The following is an 18,963-nucleotide window of genomic DNA, read 5'->3' as shown; positions in this document are numbered from 1 at the left end:
GGCAGCAGCGTTGATCAGTAGTGATGGGGTTTAGGAGGAATGTGTGAGCGGTGATGGAGTAGAGAAGAGTAACACAGGAGCCGGGATAGCGTCACTCAACACTGAATCTATATAGTGCTACCATGGCTGATTTTTCCCCACAGATAGTGTTGGTAGTATCAGCACTGCTCTCATTCTCTCCCTCTCCATTGCCTACAAGTACAATTGAATTTTTTTCTCTGTGCTTCTGGGCAAAGAACATCAGGATCAGAGAGAGCGGGTTGGAGTTGAGGCTTTTCAGTCCCCGGGCTGATATGCAGTTCTACGTTCGTGACAGATAAAAATCACGAATTGAGTCCGGTATCGGTGCATAATTCTCCACATTTCGACTCATGGATCCAGATGTGTTGTTTCTGCATGGATTCCAGTTAGTAATTACCTCTCAGCTCCTGCCCACTGATGCCATTCTTTCCCTGTCATTACCCAGTCTCCGGCGTGCCAAGGCCAGGTGACAAGCAGATGGGCCTGGCTGGTGCTGAGCTCAACCCGGTCGCCCATCCTGTCCCACCTCGACACAACTATCAGCCGGCAGACACAACATATCAGCCTTTGGCCTCTCCTTCAGTATGCTCAAAGTTGGTATCTTAACCACTGGGGCTGAACCGTCTTATCCAGTGATTGCACTTTATTTCTGATATCACTAGTGTAATTACATATGAGAAATGAGAATGTGTCAGCTCTTTTTAACTTTGTGAGAAGCAGATATGAAAGCTCTTCTTCTTGGTCTAAATCGTGATGTACAACTGAGTACTTTAATTTAACCTGTCCAATATGTATATACTGTATTTTTAAATTCAAATATAATGCATATTAAATGCAACTAGTCACTTGCAATTGCTCGTGGTTAACCACCACTGGAAGGTCCAGCTTATGGCAAAAATAAAACAACCAAAAATGTGGTCACTATACACTAAGGGCCACATCCACTAAAGGATTGCTCCGCTTTTAAGGCCGCTAAGCAAATGAGAAAAAAAATATCGCACTATCAAGAGAGGACGTGCAAAGGCGGAAATGTGCGCAGACTGTACTGAAACTGCCCTGCCAAGCAAACAGCGCAGACGGTGCGCCTGCTCCATTTGAATATATTTAATGAGGGAATATTCAAAATCCAGCTAAAAAATTGCTCTATTTCTATGCAAATAAGCCTTGTTGCAAAAAGAACCTTACCCTCAAAGACCGCGTATGAAACTTGTGTACTAAAGTCGTGCAATCTTTCTATACTCCCCTTCTCTCTGTTTCCCTCAGTCTCTTCAACACTTGAGAGCTTTAAATTATATTGAATTGAGATTAAGTCCTAATATGGGGAAAAATTATACAGGAAGTGGGTCGTGTACTTATATAATAAACGTATATCTTTATGAAGCAGCCATGGCCCAGTGCGTAAATGCATAAAAGCGCACGTTGCTGCCTGTAACGGTCCGGCCTCGGAAGGGATCCATTTACTCACGTCAACGCAAAACAAGGGCAAACTTCACTCAGCTGCCAAACATTGTGGACGTGTTAGCACCAGCATATACATCTTCCTTTCCGGATACAGTGATAAAACAGATTTCAGGCGCTATTTTGTCGCAAATCTTGGAGCTATTAGCGCGCACAATCCATATAGTGGATCTGGCCCTTAGTGTAGTTTTAAAGTATCTAAAGAAGGCAATCTCATTTAAATGTATTAATCTGTTTTGGTTTGGAATTGTTGATCAGACAAAATAAACAATACATATATACATCACATTGAACTGATTAACCAAAGACAGAATTGACAGATTACTTGATAAGGGAAATAATCGTTAAGCACGGGCCTTCAGCAAAGCGTAGAGGTTTTATCAAACATTGCAACAGAAAGCTAGTACTATTATTTTAGTATTATGATATATTAATAACCAAATAAATTGAAAAGCAAATCTGGCCACAGCAGCTGTAGAGACTTATGTGCCCATAAAAAAATACCAGAAAGCCTTTACGCAAGTCATGTATGTCATGATATAAACGGGTTCATATCATTATTATATGTATAATCACGATAAAGCCTGATTTGTGTGTGCAGTAGACATGTGCTCTGTAGACTGGGGTGGAACGAGCTATCGCTCTAAATGAGAGCGGATTAAAGCAGCCACGCCAACCTCACAAGCTGCCAGCAGCACCCATAAATCTAAGAGAAATGTATTAAACTAGCAATGAACACAATGACATATTCTGCGTTGTGGTGATTGTATATTGCTCCTTTTGCAGCAGCCTGGTAGAGGAGACTCATTGGAATTCAGGAAATAGTTTTATCATGGCGAAGCGCTGTGAAATCAATACATTAACTGTGCCGGGGGGCTAACTCTCTCAGGAGATTGTGTTTATGCACCCTGAACCATTCCACAAAGTGTTTTGTATTACATCTAAACTGGCGGAATTATCTACTACATACATTTAGAAACATGCAAGGGATACATGTAGCATGACGCATATGGAGTGGCTTGGGCTCATTTTATCATGCTACAGTAAGAGTGGAGGAAAAGCTGTTCTGAGATGTGTGTGTGCATGGTATCGTGTGTGTTAATGTTTACATTTTTTTTGTAAACCATGTTTGTTGACCTTATTGCATTGTCCAGGGCACATATTTTGTGGGATACATATATAGAACCATTTGTATTGTGTATTTGTTTGTCCACTGTAATGTGCACATTTTTCCGCCCAGAGTGAGCTCTGATATGCAGGCATCATGTAAATAATAGCAGAATAATGGGAGGACTGTATATAACACAGAACGACTGCCAGTGTGTGTATGTGTGTGTGTGTTTGTGCATTCTCCTGTGTGTGTGGATTTGTGTTGTGCTGATGGGCTTATTATTTTATGGACTGCTGCTCTCTTAGTGCTCCTGTGGATGTGGCAGGCGAATAAAGATTGAATTAAGATAAAAAAAAATATAGGAGGACGCGCCCAGAGAGCCTGCAGGAGAAAGAGATGTTGTCTGCCGTTTATTTATTCCACTTTCTGTTGATTATTGGAAGTGTTGGTACCAAGATTTACATTTCCATATTTTCAGTTTTGCCTAAAAAGAACAAGCTTAATATTATGCTGAATGTTTATGAAAGAAAAAGTACATTGTATTGAATTAATCACACATATTGGAAAACATCAGCATCAATTATAAGCAGACAAGTATTAGTCTGGTACGGTTGCGCTGCGAGATGGAATAAAAACGCTCCTGCTGTGTCCCTCACATCTTCGGGGGAGTAAAACTGCTAAAACCATGAGTCACCTTCAGCCTCACCAAAAACACTCTAGTCTTTCTTCTGACTCTGCTTCTCAACGAAAAAGTGGGCTGAATGGAATGAAAGGTGCAGGTGCAATGGTATTTTGGGGGGAGGGGGGCAGCTTCGAGGATTGACCAGCAGTAGTCATAATATTTACAAAGAGGTTAGATTGACTTTTTGAAGAAATCAATATGTGATATAGACTACATGCTGTTGTGAGCCTGGGAGGTAATGGGATTTTTGCAACGCTTGGCTAACAGGACTCCACGCCTGTCTCTGGTTATTTCTCCCCTCGCCCTTTTCACTTCTCCCTCCCTCTCCCTCCCATTCACCCTCTGCTTCGCTTCCCTTGATAACACGAACAGACATTATAATGGACAAATGTTAATAATTAATGTCAGAGCAATTGGAGACAATTAAATGTGTTGACTGGAACATTAATTTTCCCGGGGCTGTTGGGTGGGGGAAGCGGACGGGGAAGGGAGCCCATCTGTAGAGGCACGTGGCCCTTCAATCTTTCTCTAGAGGTGCACCTGGATAGCTTTGGCCAGGTCAGCCACACTGCCATCCATCTGTCCGTCCATCCCAAGAAAAAGCTACAGGTCTGTTACGCTACAAACTGCCCATGAATCCTGGCTCCTACCTTTACGACGCATCGCATATAAGACAGGGGGGCCTCTTCACGGAGACAGTTTCAGTGCAAATGTTACTGAAGCATGTTAACTGTGATTGTATCTGTGTATCGCAAGTGCTCTTCAAGTGGTATTTAGGAATCTACAGTATCTATGGCATATCAGCCCATGTGATCTGATGATGGGTGTACGTATATGAGGATGTGTGAGATAGTGTGTATTTAACTGTACATTAGAACAAGCATAAAGTATATTCCTTTTTGCCCCTCTTGTTTAAAGCCTTAAGTTTCTCCTTGCCGTTTGTTTTGTGTTTATCTTGGTCAAAATTGTAATTTACAAAAAAGTGGCATTTAAATTGTACCTTTTTTCTGCACTGACACTCCCTAGTGTGTTTTTGTTGTAGCGTCTACCATTATCCTGTAATGTTCACTTGTGGTCACAAGTTGTTGTTCAGCAAAAATTTTACATAATTTGTAACTAGAAATTTTAGCTTATAGGCAACATTTATTTTTTTGCTCAATATGATGTGCTTTAATTAGTTGACAGTGTCTCTTAGCAAGGCCGGCTTTCAGCTGTCACTCATCTGATGCCATTGGAAACACATCCAGACACTTTCACCAACATCAACATGTCCAACATTATTTGTATTTACCATTTATAAAATTACTCAAATATAAAAATTTTTAGTTTCAGTTTATATTCCCTTACACAAAAACTGAGAATAATTCAAATGTTAGTTTCAATCATAAAGTAAGTAGAGGAATGAGTTGCATTCGTTTTAGCATCCAAACGACTAGTAGATTCCTCTGTTGTTGCTTGTGTTACCGTCCTTGTGACTTATGCTGCCATCTTTGCTGTCACATAGGCACATGTGACGGGCTTACCTAACCCCTGTGGACTGCTTTTGCAACTTGTGTGATTGGCCAACCTCTCCCGAGGATGTCAGACGAGGAGACAGCATGTTAGACAATAATCACACAAGTCTGACCTGACATATCATGACACTCCCTGCCACGGCCCCGCCACTCAGCAATGCCGGGCACAAGTTGCTTGGCAACGGGCCACTATAATGTCAAAGGCTTCCGACATGAGGAAAAGCTGGACAGAGGTGACAAACATGAAGGAGCAGGGGGGGTGACAAGGTGTTCCTCTGCTCAAATACAGCACCTCATCCCCTGCCGCTTAGCATTCCCAGCACCTTTCTCTATCCTTAGTTCCTTCCTGTCTCCACGGAAACTTCCCCCGGTCAAAACATGTGTAAAAGAATTAAACTCAGGTGTGCTTCAATTGTTTGTCTGACAGATCCGGACAGGAATCCTTGTATATTAACTTGTCCTCGTGCAAAAGTGCCTTGTGTTTCCAAGCATTTCTCATGTTATTATTACTGGCTACAGTGACGGTGGACCACCATAAGGAGACTTCTGGTGTTAACTTAATTAAACTGTCAGGGAACGCCTCGTTAGTCTGAAGATTGTATATAGGCCTACCATCACTCAATTTAAATTGTTTTCGTGAAAAAGGCAGAAAATGTGATCTAAAGTTTCACCCCAATAAGAAAATACTATAACTTTGAAAACTGATTGACGGATCAAATTCTTCAGTTATATTTGAATATTATAGGACACACTAGGCTAGGCTACTGACTGATTATTCTCTCTTTGATCCAACAGGGGATACAACAGTAAAGCGAGAACCTAATTCAGTAAGGGGGATGATCTTAATTGATTTGAATCTTTTATTTTGTTGTTGTTGAAGTTTTGTTATGGAATCATTTTATGATATTTTTAACTACAGTTATATTTCAGGTTTATGTACAAAGATGTTTATGTTTTAGTGAGCAGCGCCGGTTTTAATTGTATTCTTTCTCTGTAAGACGTGGCTACACATTTAAAGATTTCAACATTGTGTTGTTTGGATCTTGAGTTTCATGCAAAATTAAATCACAATTCAAAGTCTTCTCTTCCTTGTCTTTTTGTTTGCTTGGTCTGAGCTGGTTGACTTCATCCGACAAGCTTGGCCTGACCTCAAACAGCCACTCAGATTGAGCTGGACCGAGACAGAGATGGAAAACGGGGTCAGGTCTAATCAACATTGCTGTCATGATTATGTCCAGTTCACTCCAACCTGTAACCAGGCAACAGGCAGAGCTGCCACAAAGCCGATGTGACAGTAGCAGGTAGAGTGAACGTGGAAGGATGGACAGGAAGCTGGGGCGGGCGGGTTTGTGAAGGGGCTGCTTGGCTCAATGCAGGGCTAGCTCTGTCCAGCTCTGTCCCACTTGCCCCGGAAACCACACACAGAGATGGATACTTTAAAACAAAAACCATTAGCCCCTATCTTGTTTTGCCCGTGTAGCAAAAAAACAATGCATCAACATTATCACACAGTGAGATAAATACGGGTGAGAAAAGCGTTTAAACTCATTCCATTAAACAATATCCATTATTTAGCTCCGGGCTGGAAGGAGCACAGGAGGTCTACAGCAGCCCGACACAAAACACTGTTCAGGAATCCTAATGCAAGGCTGGATTTAGGAGTCAAAGCCTTTTTTCCAGAGCAGTGAATTCATCATTCAAAATTGTTTTATAAAAGCATGTTACTCCTTTTCACTCCAATCCTGAGCAACAAATATGAAGGTAATTAAGATGAAGACCTTAAATCATCAGAAATATAACAACTGATCATAAGGCATACAGTGTGCAAAGTGTATGGACACAGGGCTGTGCCACCATTCTAACACACTATTCCCATGTGTTTGCAGCACGTGTGCAGACTCAGATCAGTTCACTACAGTTTGTCACCATTTTAGAAAAACAACATGACAGCACAGGTGTTGCAATGACAAGTTCAATTCCTGTAATTTTCAGCACTTCTACTTTGCCACTGCTGTTTGTATTGGTTAACGGCTGTCTGCTCTGAGATACACAACTCCGGAAACTCTCAACACTCACCTGGTGCTAAAATCATATGGACTGAGATAATGCAGCAAATAAAAATGTATATTCTTTGAAATATGTCAAATTTGTATATACAAATTGACCTTATCGTTAGGCTGCCAATGTATATAGCCTCCTCATCAGACTACTATATTAATATGGTAGTCTGATGCTACTATGTTAAAGTCAAACTTAAATGAGTTGTGGAAATCCTAAATCAGTGAATACAATTCTCGACATCAAACCCAACTTTTCCTTGATTGTTATTCCTAAAAGTTGGCCTGAGCTTCTCTTTTTGGTTATTCAAAATATAAATTTCAACATTAAATATAATATAACTGTCATTTTGACATCAACAGTAATGCCACTGAAGAGTCAAAATGTACCGATTGAGCAAATAAATTACTCTGAAAATGACTTCAATGTTAAAAATAGATGAGGATAATAATGGATGTTTTTTTAGTATTCCTCCTAAAATGGCCAGTAGGCTTTTATAGTGAAAGAATCAGACACAGATAAAAATGACACTTACCATGGTCTTCTGCGGACGTCGTACAGGTCAATCTTGTTGGGTGCCCTCCATGGAGTGGCTGGAGAGAGCAAGAAAAAGAAGTTAGAGTCTGTGCCGTGTACTGTAGGATATTTCAGATCAGATCAGATTATATCAAAGTAATCATAATTTAATTCCGTCTATCCAGTTACCAGTACAGCCATCTGATAAGAGATTGCCAATGTTCCGCAAGCCAAGGAGCACAAGGGTCAATTTAGACTGTATCTTGCTGTAAGTTATAACGCCGCCTGTTGACTCAGTACCCTGGCTGTGACCTGGCTGTGACCTACCTGGGTAGTATCGGGTCACTCCTGTGGCACTGCCAAACACCTGCCAGCGCAGAGAGCTGTCCTCCTGACGGTTCTCAATGAAGACCCTCTCCAGCGCCTGGGTCCAGTTTAACTCATTCAGGATTACTGGGGCTGTACGAACACACACACACACACACACACACACACACACACACACACACACACACACACACACACACACACACACACACACACACACACACACACACACACACACACACACACACAATCAGACACAAAATATTACAATAGGCAAATATAGTTATGGCTCGTTGTTTTCTGGTTGAACGGTTTACACAGAAAAAGCTTCAGTTTTCAAAAAAGAGTAGATGCATATTGAACAGCTGTACGACAGTACTTCAAAAGTCATGAATAACAAATATATATTTTCTACATTGGTTTTTGATCAACAAAATAAACTGAAAAATTTACTGATGCAACTGTTTAGTAACCCAAAGATCAACTCTTCTTGCTGAACGACCTTGTCCGTGCCAGCAGCAGTAAGCAGAGGACATTACAATGGATATATGCAGGCAGCTCGGCTGGCGGTAGCATCAGTCTAATCTGGCTGATCTCTGAGCAGGGCAGAGGAGGAATCTCAGATGACCTTGGAGGAGGTCATATGTCACTCACAGCATGTAGAGGCACAAGCCACTTCTAGCATTTTCCGAGCAGAGAAATAATAACTATTTTCTGAAGATGCCTACAAATGTGTGTTTGAGTAAGAGTATCTGGGGGTGATTTACGATTGGGATTGAAGACAGTTGAAAGGGGTTAATATAAATTCAAATGTATGTGCAGTTTAACAAATACAAAAGTGTTTTTTTTTAGTTTAAACTTTCAAAAGTATTTCCTCAAATGGATTTATGCTGGAATAACACTACGACCACTTCATAAATGTGTCTTGTGTCCTCACTGCATCACCCTCTTGGAACTTATATTGTACTTACACTGTGGTCATTTTCCTTTCACCTGATCCAAATTAGGTTTTTCCTATCTCTATAACATGAAACAACAATATGCATCTACACACCAAAGATGCTTTTACAGTCTGTGTTTAATAGCTATGCTAAAGTCAGGAGACGGGGAGTGCAGAGGTTTAATAGCCACCTGATTAAAGAGGAAAGACGACGAGGCAGTGAGCTGAGGAGAACTTCACCCACTTCTCTGATTTAATTACTCAGCCGAGCAAAGCTAGACGAACCTCTTAACAGACAACTTCAGCTTTTCTCAACCGCTCGTTTGAATTTCACAGACAGAAACAATCATTATCCACTTTTTCTCAGGCTTTTCAATTACTGCTCAGTCTTAGACAAGTTATCAGATAGTTGAGGTTGTCCGTTTAGAAGTAAGCAATGCGCCCCTTACGTTCCGCCATCCTCCAATCACCTGCTTTATTGTGAGCAAAATAATTACAAACATATGATACTACCTTAGACACACCGTAATTTGTTTGCCCCCAGCTGAATGCTCAGTTCCACATTGCAAAACTCTCAAAACTAAAGATAAGTTTCATGGCTCTGTAGCATCGTGTCGAACAAATGCACACGCGCATACTCACTACAGCAGCACTAAGCAGTGTCTGGAGGATAGGAATATATAAGCCAAATTGCTACCATCACCAAGGGGAGCTCCTCAAGATGTTTTTCCTCAAAATTCATAAACGTGAACAAAGGAAGAATGGGGGAGGATAGAGGCAGCTGTACAGATGGGGTTAAACCCAAAAAATCCAGAGAGAGGAGGAGGACGATTGATGGAAAGCAACACAGAAATTAACACGAATGAGTGGCTGCTTTCACAGCTCCAAAAGGCAATTTCTCCCCCACAGGGGGGGAGCGAAAGGGAAGAAAAGCACCAAAACCAACTTTCCTTTTGAAACGGCTAAATATAAAAAGGCAGAATCCAAGACATGATTGAGGTCAAATAATTGATTATTTGAAGGTTTTTTAAACAATATAGCAAATATCAGATTGCATGTGTTCTTTGTTGAGTAGGTAAACAACTAGCTGGTGAAAACCGTTGTTAAGACAGGTGAGGCTTCACCATCACTGGAAGTATTATTATTTGTATTTATTGTAAAGCAATATTGTATATCTTACCAATCTAATGCCCTCTCAGCTTTTTTTTGGGTGGTCATTCGATGGTTCATTGCTAAAGATGGTGGGCCAGAGACATTTTAATAGTTTTTTTGCAGAATTAGATTAAATAAGCTTTATTTTCCATCTTTGATAACACCTTGTTTACATATTCCACATGTGGAGATGGTCTGAAGAACTACAAAGAGTGAATTAGATAAGGAAATTAATGAGATTTCTCAGTATCTCTGCCATTTTTTCATTTATCAAACATTTAACAGTCATTCCCATGACTCCAATTCATATCATTGAGACCAGTAGCTATATTTTACCGATGTTTGTGTGGAGATTAACAAAGAAAAAAGCAAACCATGGATTTTAATTTCATCTGGGCCGTGCAGTAGTCTTTGGTCAATGAGCCATCTGATTAACGTGTAAAAATAGTATTATCATGAGCTATCACAGCAGGTGGCTGCAGCGGCAGTGCGTAAGCTGTGATGTCCTGGCTGCTCTTATCGGGAGAAGCACTGAGTCTGTAATGCAAGGCACAGAGGTATCCTATGACCTCTGTTAAAAAATAGTACCATCTCAGTTACCTTGAGTAACATTAAGTTAGTAACAAGTCAAGTCAGTCTGTGTGTGTGTGTATGTGTGTGTGTGTGTGTGTGTGTGTGTGTGTGTGTGTAGGTGTGTGTGTGTATGTTGCCAACTGAAACTAAAGCAGTCAGATGCCATTGTGAGCCACATCAATAGCCAGGCAACCCACCCACACCCACACACACACCCACCTGCAGGATCCTCTATCCAGAAAAACGGTCACATCGGAGATAAGACAACAACACAGCACACAACGTCTCTTTGATTTATTCAGTGAGGATATGCCGTGACTTCTCTGGACAGTTGATAAAAAGACAAATTTCCCCTGGGGAGGAAATATGCTCACAGGGGCAGACAGGGCCTCCGAGGACTGCGTTGGGCTCATCTTTCACGTGCAAACGCGCCTCTCTCTGATATCTTCAAAAGGTAATTCATCAACGCGCCGCTCCCCTGACATTTAGAGCACCCTTGGCTTTGTCCCTTTATGGAGCAAGACTGCACACCAAGTAGGGAAACAATTATGAGTGGGATTTATGGGGCATCTCTGCTTGAGACCATATCTCAACAGCCCCCACCCACCCCATCCTATGACCCCCCCAACCCCTCATACACACATTACTCACACTGATATACCCGAGATAAAGAGCCATCCAGACCGATCTGCGCCTTATGCCCTGTATTAATCCAACATTATATAAATAGGTCCATGCTTTTACTGTACACACTGAACAGGAAAAAAAGGCACGGTGGCCTGTAATACATCATAGCAAAACACAAGAGGTCCCTCATAAGAGATACATAATGATAACGGAGCAACAGCTATTAACTAAGTCCCTTTGAAGAGTCATAACCATTATCACTGTCATCGCAATAAAGCGTTTACATATTCAGAGTGGAAGTGGTGCAGTTCAATTCCACTTACGTAGATGATATATCGCAAAACCATTGGCCACTTCACCCGACTGTAATTATGAGAGTTTTATTTTAAATTTTTCAAAATTTTAGGTTATTTGCCTCTGAAGGTTTTCTTTTTTTGCTTCCGGACAAAATTAATGGTGGAAAATCGTATTTAGTTTGCAAACTGACATTTACAGACCTCACTGTCGAAACTAATGAATAAACTACTTGTCTGTCATTAAAACCAACTGTGTAAAACTAGCGATGCGTGGATACGATTCTTCTCACTATCGTTATCTGACCGATCTGACATGAAAAAGTGGTATCAAGCCATCCCTGTTTAAAGCAAGCAAGTTGATAAACCCACACCTTCCTGCTCCGTTAGAGGTTGTTACAGGCCAGTGTCTTGTTCCACCTCCCGATGCGTCACTATGTATTGTAAACCCAATTTCTCCTCCATCTTTCTCCCGTTTCCTCTCTGCTGCTCACCCTTTCTTATTTTTTTGAGAGCTGCTTTGTGCCCTGAGTGTTAGAGAGCATGAACCTTAAACCTTTCAATCTGCAGATGAAATGGCAGCAACAGAAACTGGAAGCGGCTCACACAACCACAAAGACAAGCTAACACAAAGTCTAAGCCTTCCAAGACAAAGACAATGTGTCTTTTTGTAGCTTTGGTGTGAGAAAAAGAAACACCAGGAGATAGTGTATAATTTGTATTTGCAGCTTACTAAAAAGCTCTTCAAGAATTTCTTTGCAAATGAAACAGCAGCATTACCCCATTAGAATTCAAATTCATGTGGAGGTTTCAAGCAGTTTCCCACAGAACTAGCATTTAGTATGAACGTATTTGTCATTGAGGACCTCTGCTCAGCTAAATGGTAATCTCAGGCTGTGAAGGGGGAAACAAATGGAAATTTCTCTGAGGACGGATGATTATTCAATATACAGAAAAGACAGGAGGGAGAGATTTCACCACACCTCCAGTGCTCCTCCAAATAGTTTTTCTAATTAAAGAATAGCAGTAAATAACAAACACATGAAAATGTAATTTGTGAGCCTGCTGGTGAGTGACGTGAAGTTTGCCTTGCTGACTGTTCTAATTAGCATGCGGGTAAATGATAGTGCCCCTTCACTGGTCACACACTACAGGGGCGGATGGGTGAGGGGCAGAGAGAGAGAGAGAGAGAGAGAGAGAGAGAGAGAGAGAGAGAGAGAGAGAGAGAGAGAGAGAGAGAGAGAGAGAGAGAGTGACATGGAGTCTGTGAAGTCAAGAACGACAGCGATATAGCCCGCAGTGTTTATACTGTCTTCCTTTCCCTTTTGGGTTAACTTTAAATCCCATTTCCCTTATCCCCCTCCCCCTAACACTTTATTTTGCTATTTTCTTTGTTGCACTTTCACTCTTTTTTTCTTCCCCACACTTTTTAATCTAACTTGATGTTGAGAGGGGCTGAGTGGATCTCCAGTTTGAGTTGGTCGACAGGGAAGCTTCCTCCACAGGAAGGAACCTGGGACGTGTGAAACAAATACAGGCTGCATTGTGTGTGCACAAACAGACACACACATACACACATAAACATACACACAATGACATTTTACATTTAGCTTAAGCAAATGCCATACAACAACAACAAATAGCTGGAGTCCTAGCATATAACTAGAAAAGGTAACAACAAGCATAACTCTCTCCTCTCATTATCACTTCCCCATCCTTTGTGAAGAGTCTGTCTATCAAAAGTGGCCTTTGTCCCTCTAGTATCAGCCGAGGGGACTCCTCTACAGATCCATCTTAAACAAGATGAGAGACTTCACGGGTAGTTTCACTCAAATGAGTCCTTGTCGATGCAAATCTTTCTGTTCTTTTCAAACACAATACAAAACTGAGTTGACTCTGCAACCTGTACCTGTTGCACTCAATTTTCCACTGCACATTCATACACCCACAATTGGCTTACTACAAAGGTCAACTGTAGGAATTGTTTTGCTGAGAGCTTCTCAGAGGGGATAGCAGAATGGAGACTAACATGCAAAGGGAAGGGAGAGCAATCTTACTTCTGGTTTAAGGACCAATTTGTTTTTCTTTCTCTCACTTGTTAATTAAAGAGCATTTTATCCTAAACTCCCTAACCCAGACAAAATGAGCAACTCTGGTGAATAAACTGAAGCATTTCGCAGCTACAGCGCCAAATATTCTTCTGAGGAATTGGTGGAGACCAAAAGCTACATGGAGAATAAATATGTAAGATAGTATCTATCAGGTCAACAGAAACACAACTCCATAGGAAAGTTAATGTTGCGGCCTCATCCAGAGAAAACATGGAATACTGTATATTTGCAATGTGTAAAGTTGCGTCTTTGGTAACCCAACACATGTACACCCATTGGTATGGTCCTAAAACTAAATTTCAGTCTAAGAATGATTGGCTGGATGCAACCCGGACAGACAAGTACATAGGAGGTGTGTGTGACATAAGTCAATTTCAGATACACACACTACACCCAACATCAGGTAATTGGGGACTGTTTATGCAATTTTGGACAAAAGTTGTGTCCCCAACTGGTAAAATGGTAATTTTTGGGTCAGGGGTTAAGGTAAGGGTAAGTCCCCTGGAAATGAATGCAAATACCCCAAAATTGACGTTCAGTCACTAAACCTGTGTTCGTGCAAATGGAGGGTGGGTTACTTGCTCCATGCAAATCATTTAAGCTCTTTTCTTTCATCTGCACACACAGTTAGCCGGTCCTCGCTATTCAATTCTGACAACCAAGTTTCCAACTGTGCCCGATTACAATAGCAAAGTGACAACATGACGTTAGGCCGCTGGAAATGGCGCTGCATGCAACGGATTTTAACTTCAAATTTGATGAAAGGACCTCCCACATTCACTAGTGGTTCTCTTTATTCTCTGCTGGTAGCAGGGGCAGCTTTTTCTCATACAAACACAAATGGAGTAATACACAATGTGTCCACAGTTCACACGTAATTACGTATTTTTAAAGGTTGATTTACAAGCGTTAATATTTTCAACATATTAAAATGTAATGTGCAACAGTGGAATCGACCAATCTGACTTAGTATATACTGTCTTTTTTTGTAATTGTATATGTTTTTAACATGTTATAATGCACATGCAACTGTGGAATTACCCGGCCTGGCTTAGTGTCCTCTATCTAACAGTCGGAACTCTGTCCAATTACGTACTAGCACGATTCCACTGACTCCACAAAATAAGGACCAAAGAATAGTTTGTATATTTTCGCTCACTGTTATCATCCTAATTTTTCAGTGATTGATTTAAAGATTATATTCCCAAAGCCCTTCCTGCGCAATTATTCAGCAAATCCCTTCCTCCTTCTCACCATTTCTGTAACAGTCAGTGGGAGAATAAAACCTGTTTCTCCATAGACGACACCACCCACATCATTTTATTCCTTTGTGGCACTGTTGTGATGTCCACTCTGTAATAAGCGGTGATAATTAGAAGAAAACTGTATGAATGTTTGACCTAAGCTAATTACAAAGTTTGCAGACTTGGCAGCAGGAATCCGCAGTGGGATAATGAATCATAAAATGGTTCATTACTGCGCTCAGGGAACACTCTCAATCTCAATAAACGGACATGGGGCCTAGCAGACAAATCAAACCAGGACGCACATTGTAGAGGCAGAATTAGAGTTTGTGATAGAAATACAGTTCATATGATTAAAAGGTGTTAAGAAGATGCATAATTCAATAATATACAAGTATACAGGATTTAATGATTAATAATTTCATTTACAAGTTTATATAGTGGTTAAAAATGTTAAAAGCATATTGGTATTCATGTTTTACGTGATTCAGTATATATTGGTAAAATGTGTACTTCCCCTTTAAGAACGCTTGTGGGTGTGTGTTTTGCCCTGTGGATATGTGAGCAGGCAGTCAGAGCTTGAGAGCAGGATAAGCAAACGGTTTTCTTACCTGCCTTTTAGTAATTAGTTGCTACAAGTGTGTTAGCTAGCCACTGTGTTTTGTAATCCTGTGGAATAAACCTGGCGATTTTTTATATTTTTCTTCACAACAAAAAACGTTGTCAGAGTGGATTTTGTTGACCTGCATAGCTGGGCTAGCTACAGACACTGCCTGTGGAAAGCAACTTCTTGCTAACAATAGAGTTGAGTAAGCCACTGCAAGATCTCATGCTCACATTATTTAAACCTCTACATTAGTAAGAAAACCAGCTTGACATTGGACAAGAAGCCTTTGGAGAGGTTTGTGGATTGATTGATTCAAGATTCAACGAGGGACCTGAAAGAATATTCTCTATCATCCTGCCGAGGCTGCAAGTGAGTAGTTGGCTAATGTACTAGCTAGCAAGTGGATCTCAATGAGCCTCGTCTTTGCCGTTTTGTGACTGTTGGTTAGCAAATGGAACCTGTATAATTACTGGAAGTACCAACTGCAAAACAATCATGGCGGGGAGCAGAACAGAAGAAACGGTAGGACTAACTGAGGAAAAAGAAAAGAGAGTTGTTAAACTAACGCCTAATGGATTGGAACATAATCTGCAAATGAAAATATCCTCAAGAAGAGCCATACTAGGCCAACTTACTGATAAAAAGAATGAACTGCATGCTTTAATGGATGATGATGCAAATGCGGAAAACATTGGAAAAGAACTGTTGGCCGAATATGTGGAACTGATAAAGGACTTCAGTGAAATAAATGAGCAGGTTAAAGACCTATTTTGCCAGACAGGATATGAAGCGAATATGATCGCAGATCAAAGGGATTGGTTCGAGCCAAGAGATAGTGAGCACACAGACTTTGCACGAGAAGTGAATTCATGGACACGGGTGGCTAAGATACGTCAAGAAGAAGCTAAAAAGTTTAGTGATGAGATAAACCCAGAAGATAGCGTGTCAGTCACATCCAAGAAATCAAAAAAATCCAAATCTGTCAGTGCTGTGTCAGCAACATCGTCAGCTCGTTCTGAACGCTTAAAGGTGGAGTTAGAAAAAGCCGCTCTGTTAGCCAAGTCAGCTACATTGAAGAAGAAACAGGCTTTAGAAAAACATGAACTACAGCTCAAAGCTGAAAAAGAAGAGTTTGAGATACAAGCCGAGCTCGCTGCAGCTGATGCTCAACTGGCCGTGTTAAAAAAATATGAAGGCTCAGAAGTGTCTGGCAGATCTGGCAAAGGAAGTAGGATGGATGTTCTACAGTCTACTTCAGTGAAGAACGATGTCAACTACAGTAAAAGTGATAACAGCGGCGGTCGGCATAGCCACACAGCAAGAAGAGATGCAGGCGACCATGTCATACAAGCTCCTGTATACTCAGTGGACAATTCTGTGAGTACAGATAATCTACAAATACAGGTTATTGTCATGCAACGCCAAAACGACATCACCGAAAACCTAATAAGGCAACAGAAGCTCTCTACATTGCCACCACAGAACATCCCTGTTTTCAAAGGAGATCCAATAGAATATCGTCTCTTCATGAGAGCTTTTGAACACAGCGTAGAGAGTAAGACTGAAAATAGCAAAGATCGTCTTTACTATTTAGAACAACACACTATTGGACCGCCGAATGATTTAGTGCGCAGTTGCTTTCATATGGACTCAGAACAGGGCTATCCCGAAGCCAAGAGACTTCTGAAAGAACGCTTTGGGGATAAATACAAGATATCCATGGCCTACCTGGACAAAGCTTTAAACTGGCCTATCATAAAAACAGAAGACAGCAAGGCACTTGAATCATACGCCCTCTTTCTCACAAGCTGCAGTAATGCAATGGCAGACCTCGAGTACTTAGATGAGATGGAAAATGCTACTAATATGCGCACAATCATTGCTAAGCTCCCCTACAGGCTGAGAGAGAGATTCAGGAGCGTCGCCATAGACATTCAGAAAAGGCAAGATCGACGGACAAAGTTTAAAGACTTAGTAACGTTCATCACCAGGCAAGCAGAAATAGCATCACACCCCGTGTTTGGCGAAATACCAGGACAAACAAGACGCCAGACAGACAGTAAGACAGACAGTAAGACTGAAAGGACAGGTGGAAAGAAAAACATCACGACACTGGCCACTGAAGTAAAAGCACAGAAAGCCGAGAAAGGTGTTTGGGACGGAAACAAGAAAACTCAGGAGAAAGGAACAAACGTGGATAAGGCCTTTAATAAACCTTGTATCTTTTGTCAGGGAGACCATACCATGGAACAATGCAAAAAACTTCAAAAAATGCTGCACAAGGAAAAGTTGGAGTTCCTCAAGGGCAAAGGACTTTGCTTCAGTTGTCTTGCTGCAGGACATATGAGTAAGGCCTGTGAAGAAAAGAAGAGCTGTCAGATATGTTCAGCAACACACCCTACACTCTTACACATAAAACAGAAACCCAAAGACTCACCAAAGGAAGAGGCTTCGAGGGAGGAGCCTAAGGACGAGTCTGCGAAGGTGGTCAGTGGATTTGTGGACGCAGGGGACACAAGCACCCAGACTGGGGCCGGGGGTACTGATAGCGTCCTCGCCATCGTTCCTGTGAGAGTAAAGGCAAAGAGAGGTAACAAGGTGCTGACTTGTTATGCATTCCTGGATCCAGGAAGTAACGCTTCCTTCTGCACTAACAAGCTGGCGAATGACCTTCATCTGCAAGGAAAAAACGTGAACATCCTACTCACCACAATGGGAGAACAAAAGGCAGTCTCCTGCAAAGCTGTACCAGACCTTGAAGTGAGCAGCCTAGAAGGCGATGACTTCATCGGGCTCACAGACGTTTTTGCACAAAAGGCTATCCCCGTGAGCAAGGAGAACATTCCTACTCAAGAAGACGTGGATAAGTGGCCACATCTGCAAGGTGTACGAATCCCTTCCATCAATGCAGATGTCGATCTTCTGATTGGAACCAATGTGGCGAAAGCCCTTGAACCAGAGGAAGTAATCCGCAGCATCAAAGATGGGCCGTATGCAGTACGTACAGCCTTGGGATGGACTGTAAACGGACCGCTGCGTGAGAACATTGGATGTCGGACGAAACATGGATGCCCACAGATTAAGATAAATCGCATCTCAGTGGCTCGGCTGGAAGAATTATGGGCTCAGCAATTCAAGTGTGATTTTCCAGAGAACGCTCAATCAGAGCATTTGGAAATGTCCAAGGAAGACCAGCTTTTCATGGATCGAGTCTCGGAATCAGCCAAGCTGGTCAACGGCCACTATTCAATTGGGTTGCCGTTGAAGAACAAAGATGTGAAAATGCCCAGCAATAGAGCAGTGGCAGAGCAACGAGCGCTCAACATGAAGAAGAAGCTTCAGAGAAACCAGACATTCAAAGAAGACTACGTCAGCTTCATGAAAAAGGTGATCAGCGAGGGCTACGCTGTAAAAGTACCAATTGAAGACTTAAACCGGAGCGATGGAAAGGTGTGGTTTATCCCGCATCACGGTGTTTACCACCCTAAAAAGCAAAAAATACGAGTGGTATTCGACTGTGGGGCTTCTTACCAAGGAACCACACTCAATGAACAACTACTGCAAGGGCCTGACATGACAAGCAGTCTCATCGGCGTCTTAACAAGGTTCCGTCAAGAGCAGGTTGCGATAATGGCGGATGTGGAATCCATGTTTCATCAAGTTAAAGTACCACCAGAACACGCCGACCTTCTCAGGTTCCTGTGGTGGCCGGATGGCGACGTCTCACAA

General features: G+C 41.7%; 1 protein-coding gene across 1 annotated transcript in view; it reads right to left on the bottom strand.

The window, feature by feature from the left end:
• cacna2d2a (calcium channel, voltage-dependent, alpha 2/delta subunit 2a) overlaps window positions 1–18,963 on the bottom strand; it is a gene marked incomplete at its 5' end in the record, with an annotated part of 142,254 nt that overhangs the window by 25,998 nt on the left and 97,293 nt on the right. Inside the window, 2 exons of the mRNA XM_080025334.1 lie at window positions 7,380–7,437; window positions 7,688–7,819. Coding sequence (XP_079881460.1) covers window positions 7,380–7,437; window positions 7,688–7,819 — 190 coding nt within the window. The remainder of the gene's footprint in view (window positions 1–7,379; window positions 7,438–7,687; window positions 7,820–18,963) is intronic.

This window comes from Ammodytes marinus (assembly GCF_949987685.1).
Source record: "Ammodytes marinus genome assembly, chromosome: 4".
Classification (NCBI taxonomy): Eukaryota; Metazoa; Chordata; class Actinopteri; order Uranoscopiformes; family Ammodytidae; genus Ammodytes; species Ammodytes marinus.
Note: the sequence above shows the minus strand (reverse complement) of the source record. Positions and strands in the feature narration are given on the sequence as shown.